At 42.3% G+C, this 14,989-nt stretch overlaps 1 protein-coding gene across 1 annotated transcript in view; it reads left to right on the forward strand.

Moving 5' to 3' along the window:
* Window positions 1–14,989, forward strand: part of PTPDC1 (protein tyrosine phosphatase domain containing 1) — a 48,560-nt gene that overhangs the window by 14,565 nt on the left and 19,006 nt on the right. The window contains exon 2 of the mRNA XM_074958105.1: window positions 12,857–12,949. Within this exon, the coding sequence (XP_074814206.1) occupies window positions 12,865–12,949 (85 nt within the window). The 5' untranslated portion in view covers window positions 12,857–12,864. The remainder of the gene's footprint in view (window positions 1–12,856; window positions 12,950–14,989) is intronic.

A 14,989-nucleotide genomic window follows, 5' to 3' on the forward strand; every position in this document is an offset into this window, starting at 1 on the left:
TCACAGGCATAAGAGTTTGCAGGGCAGAGGCCTTTATGTGTTAATTTAGTTCAACAAAAATATGCTAATGAACCTTACCATTGGGTTACTATTCATGGCGGTAGCTGAGTTGGCAGAACTGGAACCCTTCTATTCTAGAAAACAAAAACTTGTCTGCAAGTTTTGGAAATAAGTTCTGTAAGAAAAGGCAATAATTACTTGTATTTTTATGTTAAATAGCCATATTACTGGTAATTACTTGGGGGATACTCTTTAGACATCTTATTCTCTCATTTCTTTAACTCAGTGCAATTCTTTTCTAGCAGCCAGAATGTTAAACCTCATCCGTTTTTCTCTCCCTCATTCTTGGGCAAATACTCTGCACAACACCCAGTTTGAACAACATCCGAGTGCCAGGGAGACTTCCCAGGTAGCAGAGATGAGAGGGGAAGGAATCTTCTTCCACTGAAGGCAGAGTGACAGCAAAGCCAGTCATGGGACTTAGAGGAGTAGCTTCCATTGCCTGTATGGTCCTTCTTTCCCCACAACAGACATAAGGGTGGAACCACCAACCTCTTTCCTTAGTCACATGCACTGTTCCTGCTGCAGACTGATAGTTGTAAGTAGGGAGTCCTCTTGCCCCCCTGTGCATAGGTGACAACTCCATGGGGAAAATTAGCGGGTGTTCTGCACCCACTGGCAGCCAAGCTCCCCCCCCTTGCTGCCTTCTCCCCCCCTTCCCGAGCACACCACATCCCTGCTCCTCCCCCTCCCAGTGCTTCCCCTGCCCAACAGATGTTTGGTGGCGCTTAGGACTTTCTGGGAGGGAGAGGGAGGAGGAGGAGGAGCAGGGACATGGTGTGCTCGGGGAAGGAGGTGGAGAAGAGGCAGGGCAGGGGCAGGGATCTGGGGGAAGGGGGTGCAATGGGGGGGCTAGGGTGGGAAAAGGTCAGGCAGGGCGGGGTGGGGGTCGAGCACCCACCGGGCAGAGGGGAAGTCGGCCCCTATGCCCCTGTACAGTCTCTCTCAATCTTGGTTCCCCCTACTCTTCCCCTCTTCCCCCCCCCCCCCCGATGGCACAAAGTAATCACACCACTTCCTCTGCAAGAGAATGGTCTCTCTGCACTAGTGGAGTACTAGACAGGATTTGTCCTATGAAGTGTAAGCCAGACTTTTCGTGCTACATGGTTTTGCTGTTGCTAACTTCAGTAACTTGGATGTATTGAAGAGTATGGAGTGGGAGAGTGACAGGCAGCGTCTCATTGGATCATTATCCTAAATGGATCCATGCATTAGAGTATTTAGATTCATATATTTGGAACATGCAACATTTTGTGGCTGTTACTGAGAAATAGCATTGAGAAGCTTCAAGAGATGCTTTCTCAACGCCTAATGAAAGCTGTGGTGCTATAAAATGAAAAAAAAATGCTGCTTATAAAAAATAGTGTCTAAAAGAATACCTGAAGTTCTGCTCAAGTTTTTAGTTTCTTCAACAATTAATTTGTTAATAATCCAATTCTATAACAAAAATAACTGGAGAATAAAGAGCTATATTTTGTAGTTTTTAAAAAAGACTCTGTAGGCATAAACACATTGAATAAATAATTTCAGAGTAACGGTATAAATGAAAAGAGGGAGTTAGTCTCTGCAGTGACATGAAGCTAAAAAATTATTCATTTTGGCAAAGTAGTAAGAAAAGTCTTATCAGCAAGAGAAACTGGGCAGTGAAACAGACTTGCCAAGAAGGTGGCTGAACGTCATCAGGGCAGATATTTGAGAACTGGTTCAATAAGACATTAGTAAGTGGTGGAATTAGCCCTGCAAAATGCTCAATGTAAATTTAAATGAACTCGATGGTTATTTCACTCTTGACCATTCTAGTTCAATTCCAGATGACTGCTACTCATCTGTTATCAAATACATATTGCCAAAAATCATATAACCCATGCTCTGTCAGTTTATTAATCAAAGATAAATCGGCACAATACAGAAAGGAATATACATTACCCAGTCTGGAGAACAGCTTTGTACAATCACAGCTTTCATCTCCAGTCTGTGTCTGTTCCAAAGTCTGAACGCAATTCTACTTTATAGATATAAACACACACCCTTGTTTATAAAAAATAAAAGATTCCACAAATTTCACTCTATTACCAGACCTTACACATCTTCTTTTATTTAGCCCCATCCATGTTTTGCAAGACATAGAGACATCTATACCAACCAAACCATGTACAGATAATCATCCATACCTGGCAGATGGTGTACATTTTGCGAGCCTCAGAGCGTATATTTTCTTTTCTGACAGATTCTACATGTACAAAGAACAGAGATTTTAACAGTTTAACTACTACTAGTTTTCCACAGGAAGCTTAATGAGTACAGTTCATAGTTCTACAACTTTGTATAAACACAAAGCATTCCAATAATGATACATTTTACTTGTTTAATATTAGCTACTTAGTTTAGTTGCATTACACACCTTATCCAGTTACCCTTGCAGTTGCTGAAATAAAGCAGTTTACATATTTTAATTAATACATTTGTTTGTGAGAGTTGATTTCACAGTCTAAAGTAAAATTCTATTCCTTATGTAGTGAAAGTACCACCTGCAGTCTCAGCTCTATAGGATACGTCTACACTGCATATAGGAGCAAGCCTCCCAGTCTGGATCCACAGACTTGTGTTTGTGGGAGCTCATGCTAGTGCACTAAAAATAGCTGGGTAGATGATACAGCTTGGGCGCCCAAGCTTGTGTGGGTGGGCGGGCGGGCATGAGAGCCCAGGCTCCAGCTTGAGTTGCAATGTCTACGCAGCTATTTTTAGTATGCTAGTGTGAGCCCTGCAAATACAAGTCTGGTCTGGACCTGGGCTGGGAAGTTCATTCCTTGATGCAGTGCAGACATACTGCCAATTTCTCAAGGAGTACTTTTCCACTTCACCTTTGGTCTAGCCCTATAGAACATAATGGGGTTTTGGTTCAGTTCAGTCAACAAAAGTGTAGATCAGGGATCGGCAACCTGCGGCACGCGAGCCAATTTTTACTGGCATGCTGCTGCCAGCTGGGGTCCTGGCTGCCGCCCCCGCTCAGCCCGCTGCCGGCCTGGGTGAACGGAACCCCAGGCCGGCAGCGGCTGAGGGGGGCTGGTGGCCGGGACCCCGGCTGGTAGGAGCCAGTGGACGGAACCTCAGACGGAACCCGCCGCCGGTCTGGGGTTCTGTCTGCCGGTGCAGTGGATTAAATTTCTCCCCATAGGAACGTGCTACATGCGGAGCACCAGGATTGGCAGCCGTAAGTAGTACCCCGTAAGTAGCACATTCCTAAGGGGAGAAATTTAATGCACTACACCTGGGTAGGGAAGGCTGTGCCTCCCCAAGCAGCCGGCCCACTTCCCGCCCCCTGACTGCCCCCCTCATAACACCTGACCCATCCAACCCCCCCCCCATTCCTTGTCCTCTGACTGCCCCCCTTAGAACCCTCCACCCATCCAGCCCCCCATGCTCCTTGTCTCCTGACCAACCACTCCCCGGGACCCCACCCCCCCATCCAACCCCCCTGCCCCTTGACTGCCCCAAACCCTATCCATACCCCCGACCCCTGACAGGCCCCCCGGGACTCCCACGCCTATCCAACCACCCCTGTTCCCCGTCCCCTTACCATGCCACTCAGAGCCTCAGGACTGGCAGCTGTAAGTAGTACACCGTAAGTAGCACATTCCTATGGGGAACAATTTAATACACTCCACCTGTCCCCTTATCAAAAAATACACTACAATTAACTTAAAAACTTGAAAACTTAAAAACTTTGTATATTACAGTAATCGTTAAAAATGTATAATGTTAATAAATGCATAGGTTTGATGAAACAAAGTAGTTGTACTTATGTGCCTGTGCTTAATTTGTGTTTTCAATGATTTACCTTCTCAAAAAATCTCGTATGTCTCGCACGCCCAGAAAGGGCATCTCGCACCCCAGGTAAAGAACCACTGCTCTAAACTGATAAGATCTGCATTTTAATTTAATTTTAAATGAAGCTTCTTAAACATTTTAAAAATCTTGTTTACTTTACCTGCAACAATAGTTTAGTTACATAATATAGACTTATAGAGAGAGACCTTCTAAAAATGTTAAAATGTATTACTGCATGTGAAATCTTAAATTAGAGTGAATAAATGAAGACTCGGCACACCACTTCTGAAAGGTTGCCGACCCCTGGTGTAGATCAACATAGTGACCAGTGGGCAGCCAGCAAAAACTTGCGTTTCCTTTTTATTTGGGGATCCGTTTTCTTCAGGAAGGTGAGAAAATATCTTCAAAATCTATGCTGACTGGCAACATGGTACGAGCAATAAAATTATTGTCTTTGGTGCAATATTTCTCTCAGTCTTTGGTATCAGACAGTATACCACAATTCAGGAGCCATTTGCATCCTTGGGCAATACTATATTGCTGTTTCGTTCAGTTAGTCAATAGGTATATGCTATTACTGTACTATAGTTCCATTCACTACGTTATTTATGCAGACTTAATGGCACTGTATTCTGTGGTTGATATGTTTCAGAGTAACAGCCGTGTTAGTCTGTATTCGCAAAAAGAAAAGGAGTACTTGTGGCACCTTAGAGACCTACCAATTTATTTGAGCATAAGCTTTCGTGAGCTACAGCTCACTTCATCGGATGCATACTGTGGAAAGTATAGAAGATCTTTTTGTACACACAAAGCATGAAAAAAATGGGTGTTTACCCCCACCCCACTCTCCTGCTGGTAATAGCTTATCTAAAGTGATCACTCTCCTTACAATGTGCATGATAATCAAGGTGGGCCATTTCCAGCACAAATCCAGGGTTTAAAGAAGAACGTCTGGGGGGGGGGGTAGGAAAAAACAAGGGGAAATAGGTTACCTTGCATAATGACTTAGCCACTTCCAGTCTCTATTCAAGCCTAAGTTAATTATATCCAATTTGCAAATGAATTCCAATTCAACAGTCTCTCGCTGGAGTCTAGTTTTGAAGTTTTTTTGTTGTAATATCGCAGCTTTCAGGTGCCTGCATGGCCCCACAGTATGCCAACATTTTTATGGCTGACTTAGAACAACGCTTCCTCAGCTCTCGTCCCCTAACGCCCCTACTCTACTTGCGCTATATTGATGACATCTTTATCATCTGGACCATGGAAAAGAAGCCCTGGAGGAATTCCACCATGATTTCAACAATTTCCATCCCACCATCAACCTCAGCCTGGTCCAGTCCACACAAGAGATCCACTTCCTGGACACTACAGTGCTAATAAACAATGGTCACATAAACACCACCCTATACCGGAAACCTACTGACTGCTATTCCTACCTACATGCCTCCAGCTTTCACCCTGACCACACCACACGATCCATTGTCTACAGCCAAGCTCTGTTGGACCACATTTGCTCCAACCCCTCAGACAGAGACAAACACCGACAAGATCTCTATCAAGCATTCTTACAACTACAATACCCACCTGCGGAAGTGAAGAAACAGATTGATAGAGCCAGAAGAGTTCCCAGAAGTCACCTACTACAGGACAGGCCTAACAAAGAAAATAACAGAACGCCACTAGCCGTCACCTTCAGCCCCCAACTAAAACCCCTCCAACGCATTATTAAGGATCTACAACCTATCCTGAAGGATGACCCAACACTCTCACAAATCTTGGGAGACAGGCCAGTCCTTGCCTACAGACAGCCCCCCAACCTGAAGCAAATACTCACCAGCAACCACATACCACACAACAGAACCACTAACCCAGGAACCTCTCCTTGCAACAAAGCCCGTTGCCAACTGTGCCCACATATCTATTCAGGGGACACCATCACAGGGCCTAATAACATCAGTCACACTATCAGAGGCTCATTCACCTGCACATCCACCAATGTGATATATGCCATCATGTGCCAGCAATGCCCCTCTGCCATGTACATTGCTCAAACTGGACAGTCTCTACGTAAAAGAATAAATGGACACAAATCAGATGTCAAGAATTATAACATTCATAAACCAGTCGGAGAACACTTCAGTCTCTCTGGTCACGCGATTACAGACATGAAAGTTGCGATATTACAACAAAAAAACTTCAAAACCAGACTCCAGCGAGAGACTGTTGAATTGGAATTCATTTGCAAATTGGATACAATTAACTTAGGTTTGAATAGAGACTGGGAGTGGCTAAGTCATTATGCAAGGTAACCTATTTCCCCTTGTTTTTTCCTACCCCCCCCCCCCCCCGACGTTCTTGTTAAACCCTGGATTTGTGCTGGAAATGGCCCACCTTGATTATCATGCACATTGTAAGGAGAGTGATCACTTTAGATAAGCTATTACCAACAGGAGAGTGGGTTTGTGTGTGGTGGTGGGGAGGAAGGGGGGGGAGAAAACCTGGATTTGTGCTGGAAATGGCCCAACTTGATTATCATACACATTGTAAGGAGAGTGATCACTTTAGATAAGCTATTACCAGCAGGAGAGTGGGGTGGGGGGAGAGAAAACCTTTTGTAGTGGTAAACACCCATTTTTTCATGCTTTGTGTGTATAAAAGGATCTTCTATACTTTCCACAGTATGCATCCGATGAAGTGAGCTGTAGCTCACGAAAGCTTATGCTCAAATAAATTGGTTAGTCTCTAAGGTGCCACAAGTACTCCTTTTCTTTTTGTGGTTGATATGTGGTTAAATATAAACAGATGGTAGATCACCTAAGATGCTGTTCCGTGTGTGTGTGTGTGTGTGTGTGTGTTTATATAGAGAGAGAGAGAGAGAGAGAGAGAGAGAGAGAGATATAAAACCATAAATCTGAGATTAAAGACCTCCTGCTTTGCTGTCATGGCAATAGAGGTGTATGTCACATGGATAATGTAGATAATCTGATTACTGTCATAGCATGATTGCCTCAAGACCTGACTTTATTAGCTCTTCAAGAGAATTAGGAACATGGCCTAAAATAACATGCTGGCTGTTTATTTGTTTTTCTCTAGCATGTGCCAGGTTTGAGTGTAAAATATAATGAACAAACTGGTGAATAAGGCCTTTAAGGAATAAAACTATATTTTAAATGAAAGAAACAGGAAGTGCTAATCTCTTCCCAGAAAACACCTTCAACTTTGATCCTAGCTGCTTAAAGAAAACTGCAGCAGCTAAACAGAGAATCACAAATCCCTTATTCTCTTTCTACTCCAGTGCCATTTATAAGAACCAAGTGAGCAGTTGTTACTCAAGCACTAGTTTTACTTTAGCACTGTCCTTGTTTGTGTAGCAATGCAAAACAAAATCCATAACTTGAATCACTTTACTGTATATACTTACAATACTGTAATGTTAAATAGTACTTCCTGTTCCAAATCACAACACATTTCCTCACTGTGAGCCACATTTTGCCCTTGTTCCAAAAAGAGCTATTTTCGTATTTAAAGTAAATCACAATCCCACTTAACTGGTTTTAAAAAATAAATGCAGAGACTGAATATTGCTCATATTGCTGAATTCAGAATAGCTGTCATGTAGTAAATTCAGCATACTCACGTTTGAAATGAAATACTACAGCACTCCTAAAACAAAGAAAATATTGAAGTCCATGGCACTGCTCATATGGGAAAAAGCAGTAGGATTGGTCTGGGTTCTGGAAAAGAATTTCAGGGTTGCCCAATTCCTAGGCAAAAAAATTCCTGGGCAAATCAACCAACTCTCATTGCTGTATTATTTAGAAAGAGCTCATTAGCCTTCTGCAGTTCTGTAGCTACACAATTTTTTGCAATACTGATCTTTTCTAAAAGTAAAAGAGATCCCATAAAACTTAACTGAAGTTAATTCTTAAAAAAATATGAAATAGTTTTGGAAAACACACCTCCTGAGTACTTCTGCCAATTTTTGCAGTTTTACCACCACATCTTTGTTTTTTATTAATTTATTTTACCGTATTGTGTAAATGATCCACACAAAATTGAATGTATGGAAAATGTGCACGCGCAAAGTACTGTTATATGCACTCCCCTCAAACAAAAAAAAATACATATTTTCCTTTAACCTCATTCAGTTACTGTACTCGCATATGTTAATTGTAACAAAAGCAAGTACAAATTTTCAGACAGAAAACTTTCACAAGTACGATTAACTTGACAGTATCCCTGTGGCATGCATCTGGAAAATACACTGTTTGTTTTCTATTGTCCTTTTGTGTATGGGCGAGTTTAGAAACTATTTTGTATGCAAATTTGTGCTGTTTATCCAGCATCTCAAGAGAATTATTTTAATTGTTAAACGTATTGTTCAAACAGCTGCAGCAGAAATAATTGCGAGAATCAGTAGCTTGAGTAGTTAAGTAGCCTTCTAGCTTGTGGTTAAATAGCTCTAATAGTAAGATCTCCTATTGTGATGAGCAGTTTCAGTGCCTGCGTCATAGCTAGATATTCCCATTATGGACTATGAACAAGAGTTCTAATGAATCAAAATGTGTTGAAGAACTAAGACTTAGTAAGTGTTAAATGAATCCAATCCTAACAGAAATAATATTAAAAAAAATAAATTTAATGTATTTAGTAAAGGTACAAGAATAAAGTGATCAGATTGTCATTAGCATTTGACACACACATTTATTTTGTCCCTGGCAATTAAGTATCAAAACACTATGTTAAAAGAGAATGTTGTAGGTTGTGAAGTCAAGCACTTGAAAGGTAGAAATGCCAGATTTATGGTTGCCCTTGCAGCCTTAATTCTAACCCCTTGTTTTTCCGTTCTGTGCACTGAGTAAGGCAAAGGTCCTGTGGAAAAAATATGTGATCATATCGTTAAAACTGGATCATAATGGGCTCACCATAGCTGTATGCAGTGGGTCCTTGTCTGGCTGGCAGGAGTGGAAGCCTTTTTGGGCTCCCTCTGCAACTGGTACCAGAGAAGGAGGAAAAGGGAAAGTTTATCTGATGGAGCAGGAAGTGGCTGGACCAGGTGTGTAGAGTAACTACCCTTTCAGCTGACTGGAAGAGTAGGGTGGGTATTTATACCCTGGACAGTCTGGAGAAGCCTTCTTTCACCTTGATTGGTCTGGCAGCATCCATCCTGCCACCCATGGAATCTGAAAAAGGACCAGGTTTCTTCTTGATCCATTGTGGCCATTATGCTAGTTGCCCTTTTCCTTGGGGGCGGGGAAGGAATTTTTCCCTTGCTGCCAGATTGACCAAGATAGGGTGTTTTTTTCCACCTTCTTACAGCAGGTTTGGGACCCGGTAGGGTGGGGCATGGGTTTAGGTTACAATATCTCAACTTGCTATGTAAAATTTGGGGCAAATATCCAGTGCAGGTGTTCGTTATGGAAAGGCCATGGTTATCGGATCAAATGGATTGGAAGGGGATTTAGAGGAATGCAGCCCTTAAGGGAGCTGAGGAAGAGGGTTTGGGTTTCCTACATCTGGTCCAATGAGGAGCCAACTCCCCTCCTTTTCTAGCCCCCTTAACCCTCATGTGAGGGGAGGGCAGTGGGGGCCCAGCAATGGGATGCCTGGAATCAGGTTGGGAAGGGACAGGGCTGACAGCAGCCCTCAAAATTAGGTGGAAATTATTAAGGAAATGATGACTAGCTGCAACGTACAACTTCTTGTTGGATACTCCGGATATTTTAAGTGAATAAAGTTACAGCCTAATTAAACCATGTCTATTGCCTCCTGTCTTTCTTCTGGCATAGCTGGACAATGCATACTCAGAAGGGGCATAGTTAAGACTGTATGAGCAGCCATAAGTCTGGTGTTTCCTAATTTTCAAGTGCTTGACTTAGCAACCTAAATTATGTTCTTTTAACAGTTTTTTGGATGTAATTTCCTATGGTATTGTTTTTGTTAGAGGAAAAAGGTAAAAAAAAAATTATGTACAACTCAACCATCATGCACCATCATCTGGTGTGAACCCTGCCCATCAGCATTGCAGTGCAGACTTTGGCCACTTGAGTTACAGGACAGATTGTAGTAGGTGGCAGCAGCAGGAGGGGGGAGGTGGTCGGCTGGCTCCATATGCTGGGTCCAGGGTGATGCGGGAGAGTCTGACCCAGCCCAGCAATCATTCCTTCCTCCCACCACAGTGGTACCTCCAGCGTGGAGAATGGGATGGCCAGAGGGGATAACATGGGGAGTCCAATCTGGCTGTCCCTCTTCCCCTATGGGGAGTTTGGGGAACTCTTGCCCCCAAGTCATGCCCTCGGGATGGGGAATGGGATGTCTTGGCCCTGTGCTGGATCAGTGGAGCCCAGCCTGGCTTGACTCGGCTGTCTCCCCCTTCCCTCCGTCCTGCCACTACAGCTGCTCTGGCAGCTCCCAGGCATTCCGAGTGCAGCATGTGGTGGTGGCGATGCTGTTGCTTTAAACGATGGATAGCATAAACCTAAATCTTTAGAATGTTTGTGTGTTCAATTATAATTTTGGCAGACTGCCAGAATTTTCCTGAGGAATGCAAGTGAGAAGGGAGAGGGTGATTTTTTTAAAATAGTTTATAACTCAACTGAACCTGAATGGAATTTCATGAGACAAATAAAAGGCATTTCTTTAGCCTGCGGGCTTTCCCCTTGCTGAATTCCAGAGACCCATTGCAAACAGTGAAAATGTTAGAGCGTCTGAAAAAAGGGCACAAGCATCTCTTAAAATGGAAAGTGATGGGCTACCTAAATATAGGTGCTGCTGTTAGCTACCCATATAATGAAGGAATTTGCTGCTAAAATAACAAAGTCAAGTGTCAGCGTTGAAAACATTTCAGATACAGGTAACCCTAACTTTTTTCTTCCTTATAATGCAATGCACTTCTTGGCATCCTTGAAGATTCTAAAGGCTCTTTCTTTGTTAAGGTGCTTTCACTTACATGGAGTTACACTGTGCCTGATTCTCATTGTCCTGGACAACACAGAAAAAAAGAGAAGATGTGGCTTAAGTAGGCTGCGACTGTATTAACTCATCTGGGAAGTAACTGGCAGTAATCCATGCAATACTTCCTTCCTTAATCACTTCCACCTGGTAGAGGGCTGCCATCAGCCCTCCACAGCTGGTTGTTGCTGGCATCCCACTGCCCTCCCCTTGTACGAGAGTTAAGGGGCTGGGGAAAGAGGTTGTCTCCTTGCTGGAGTAGACATTAGGAGCCCCATCTGTGTTCCCTAGCTTTCTTACGGGATGCTTCCCCATTAGGTCCACTTCCAGTTCTGGTTTATCAGGGAACCAGACCCGCTATGGAATGAGTACCTGCACTGGACTCCTGCTTACACAGGCACCAGCAATTAGCGTGACTGCCTCCCCCCCGCCAACCTGGTTCCCAGATGAATGGTAATTTCCTCTCTCATGTTGGCCAGAAATACATCCTCTCCTCATCTGGATAGGTCTACCCCATTGTCACTGAATAACAGACGTAACCAATATATTTTTGTGTGTAATTGCCAATCCTCCCCATTCTCCCCTTAAAGGATCTACTACCCATTTTTTCCCATACGTCCAGACAAAGCACAGCCACCTTGAGATTGCAGGGGTTGCATTTGCACTAAAGCCATTTTACACTGCTCTGTCATTAAAGGGACCTTAAAATGGGTGTAAATGTAACTTATGCCCACTCTAAAGACCCTTAACAATGCCCGAGCTGTGTAAAATGGCTTTAGTGTAAATGAGAACCGGGCCTATTATCTTCATTGGGGATACTTCTGATTTACTTCATCATGAAATCAGACAGTGCTACATTTGAACTGATAAATGCGCAGTGAGGATGTTTTAAAAGTCATTTGAATTTTTAAAAAACATACAAAAATATGCATAAATTAAACAGTGGGCAAGGAAAATCAAGCAATTAACGCCTTACAAACACACAGCCTTGGACTGCTGCAGCACCTCACCCCCATAACACCCTCTTAGTAAATTTCCTGTACCTTGAGGCAGGTTGCTTAGTGCTGTTGAATCCTAAAAATATTGTTGCAGAATTTGGTACTCAGCCTTGTCTGCATGGGAAAGTTTTACCTGTTCTACTGATATAACCTCCTCTGTGGATGCTCTTATTCTTGATTAAAAGTGCTTTTTTATTTGTTTAAACCACTTCCTAGGACACATAAGCTAAATGGGAAAAAGATACTCCGAAACTGGGATAAGAGTGTTCCTATGGGAGTTTATACCCGTATAACTGTATCGGTTTAAATTCACAGTTTAGGTTATACCAAAAGGCCCTTCTCCACGTTGGCAAGATCTCAGATACCAGACTTCTAAGTGGAGCAGTGTCCCACAAAATATGGTTTCCATAATTGCCAACATGTCAAAAATAACCTGAGATTTTGAGGCCCATCACCTGATTTGTATGCTTCATTATGGTGATTACACATGCTATTGTAGATAACTGCACACATTCATGGGTGTCTCTTGAAAAAATACAAAGTAATCTAAAATTGTAAATATGAAGTTTCCAGTCCAGAAACAGTGTTGCCACAATGATTTCATTAGCTTCTCCTGGAAAAAAAAGCATTCTTGCAAAATTTCTGTTCTACAATCCCGTGTTTACTCTAGAGAGTTTGAAATCAAGATGGCAGTGCATTGAATATTCTAGGACCTTTGTTGAATGACTCATATTTGTATAAAGGATCCAGCCCTGAAGTCCATATTCAGCAGAACTCAAAACTAAAACTGCAGGATGTATGAGCTTGAATTTTCTGGGACAGTCTGTCACTTCCTGCAGTTTAAATCCACTGTGTAACAATGAGTACTATGGCCAATATCTAACTGCCCAAGGCTTCTGTCTCACTCTATACTGCATGTAACTTGCTCGGCTATATCTTTATAAAGCGTAGCTATCCTCCAGTGATTTTTTTAAGTCTCTCCTGATATATGTACAATAAACATGTTTCTGTTTCAACAGGTACTGCCATGGCTGCAGGGGTCTTGCTGCAAAATGAATTGCCTTATTGTTCATTGGTAAAGAGCAGTGCATATCTTGCAACTATGAGTTCAGGTAATCATTTTCTTTAATATGCCCTTTAAAAGAAAGTTTAGATGAGTTTTGAAAAGGAATCATCTCTAAAAATAAAAGCCATATACATCTGTTATAGCTAGGTTGTGGGGATAATGTGTGTGTATATGCAGTACAAATAATTCATTGTGTTACTCAAACATCGCTATGACTAGTAACCACCTTGACATGTTTCCCTTGCCTTTAGCTTTCTGTTTCTGTTAGGTTATAAATTCTTATGGACAAGAACTGTGCCATCTTTTGTGTTTGGGAAGTGCTTAGACATTGTGGGGTGCCACAGAAAACAAATAATAAAAAATAACAATTTTTACAGGCAATAATTATGATTCACCACTTCGGCTGACTACCTTCAAATGGCACTGAAGTCAATGAGAGAATAATGGCATTCAGCATTTTGCCTCCCTCAGTCTCACCAACGGCTGGCTCCACTATAACTTCCTTAAATTTGACATATCTAGAAGAAAAATGTTACTGACTTATGAAGATCCATACGGAATTACATCTAAGGAGGCAAAATAAATAATGAGCAAAAGTTCGATATATATTCACTGGCTGTAGCCAGCATTTGAACCATCTCTCAAAAAAAAAACCAAAAAGAACAAAACCTTAATCACAAATGATACTTAAACCTCAGCAACCAAGAATTATCCAAACAAAAATAACTCCTAAAATTCCAAACATCAAGACAATTGTAAAGCCTTGACAACAGAGTCAGAAGTTAAACTAAAAAAAGCCTATAATCACCCCATAACAGACACCCCAAAAACTTGCCTTAACAGCCCTTCAGGTCTAGAAATCCACTTAATTCAAAGTGCAAGTTTTTCTTTTTGAAACTGATAGTGACATGTCAGGTTTAAAAAAAGGGTTCGTAGGTAGCAGCAGCCCAGTGGGGTGAGGGGAGTGCTATTTTATAATCCTCAATTAGCATGTGATTGGTTGAGGAGAGCATGGCTTGGTAGCAGACACTCATGGGCAACAGCCATGAAGCAGGCTTTAATACTTCCTCTCCCTCCTGACATCAACATTAGGGTTGGAACAGGGTAGCAAAAGCTGTTGGACAACAGCAGCACCCAATGGAGATTTTAGATGTTCCTTTTCTTCCCTCCTGCCGTCACTGGCAAGTGGTAGGGCTGGGAGCAGCACCAAACCTCTCTGTGTGCCCTTACTAGCCAAGTGGCACATCTGTTCAAAATCTAGTAACGTCCTTCCTGTCTGCACCTAGAAGAAAGAGATCATTGCCTGAGGTTTTTAAACTGGAAAATGCCACTTTTAACTTACCCGGTTTTGTCATGCAAGTTCCACTTCAAGAAGTATCGATTTCCCGTGGTATACGTACACAAGTCCCAATGACATCAGATGGAAATCGCATGCCCAGATTGAGGGTAGAACATGGCCTTAAGAGAGGGCAACAGGCGTAACATGCTTATTGGGTCAGGTTATACTGATTTTTCTTCTATCTTTTCTTTTCTCTACCCTGCTCGTCAAGATCTGTAAATTGCACTCTAACAGAGAACTGACAAGATGACTATTATTTTTAATGGTTTTTTACAGTCCTTACCCCATGCAAGTGATGGTTTGGCCCTGTGATTTTGAGAGTGCTGTAATCTTTCTGGCCAGCTCAATCTCCCTCTTTAGCATGGAAGCAAAGAGGGAGGCAGCTCATAGCCTGATACCTACCTCTTGAAACTTAGAGCAATCAAATTATATGGTTACTTCTCCCAATAGTCTGTTTTACCTCAACCCAGCAGAACCAAGAGCTTTGGTTAATAAAAAGCTCTGCTCTGAAAAATAAACCTTTTGTTTTCAATAACAAATTGTGTTTTGTTAGTGGATATGAATGGTCCATGAGTGAGCAGTCTGCAATTCATCATGTACCTAACAATTTCAATAGCAACACACTAATCCCAGGTTTCAGAGTAGCAGCCATGTTAGTGTGTATTCGCAAAAAGAAAAGGAGTACTTGTGGCACCTTAGAGACTAACAAATTTATTTGAGCATAAGCTTTCGTGAGCTACAGCTCAC

This window comes from Natator depressus, chromosome 7, assembly GCF_965152275.1.
Source record: "Natator depressus isolate rNatDep1 chromosome 7, rNatDep2.hap1, whole genome shotgun sequence".
Classification (NCBI taxonomy): Eukaryota; Metazoa; Chordata; order Testudines; family Cheloniidae; genus Natator; species Natator depressus.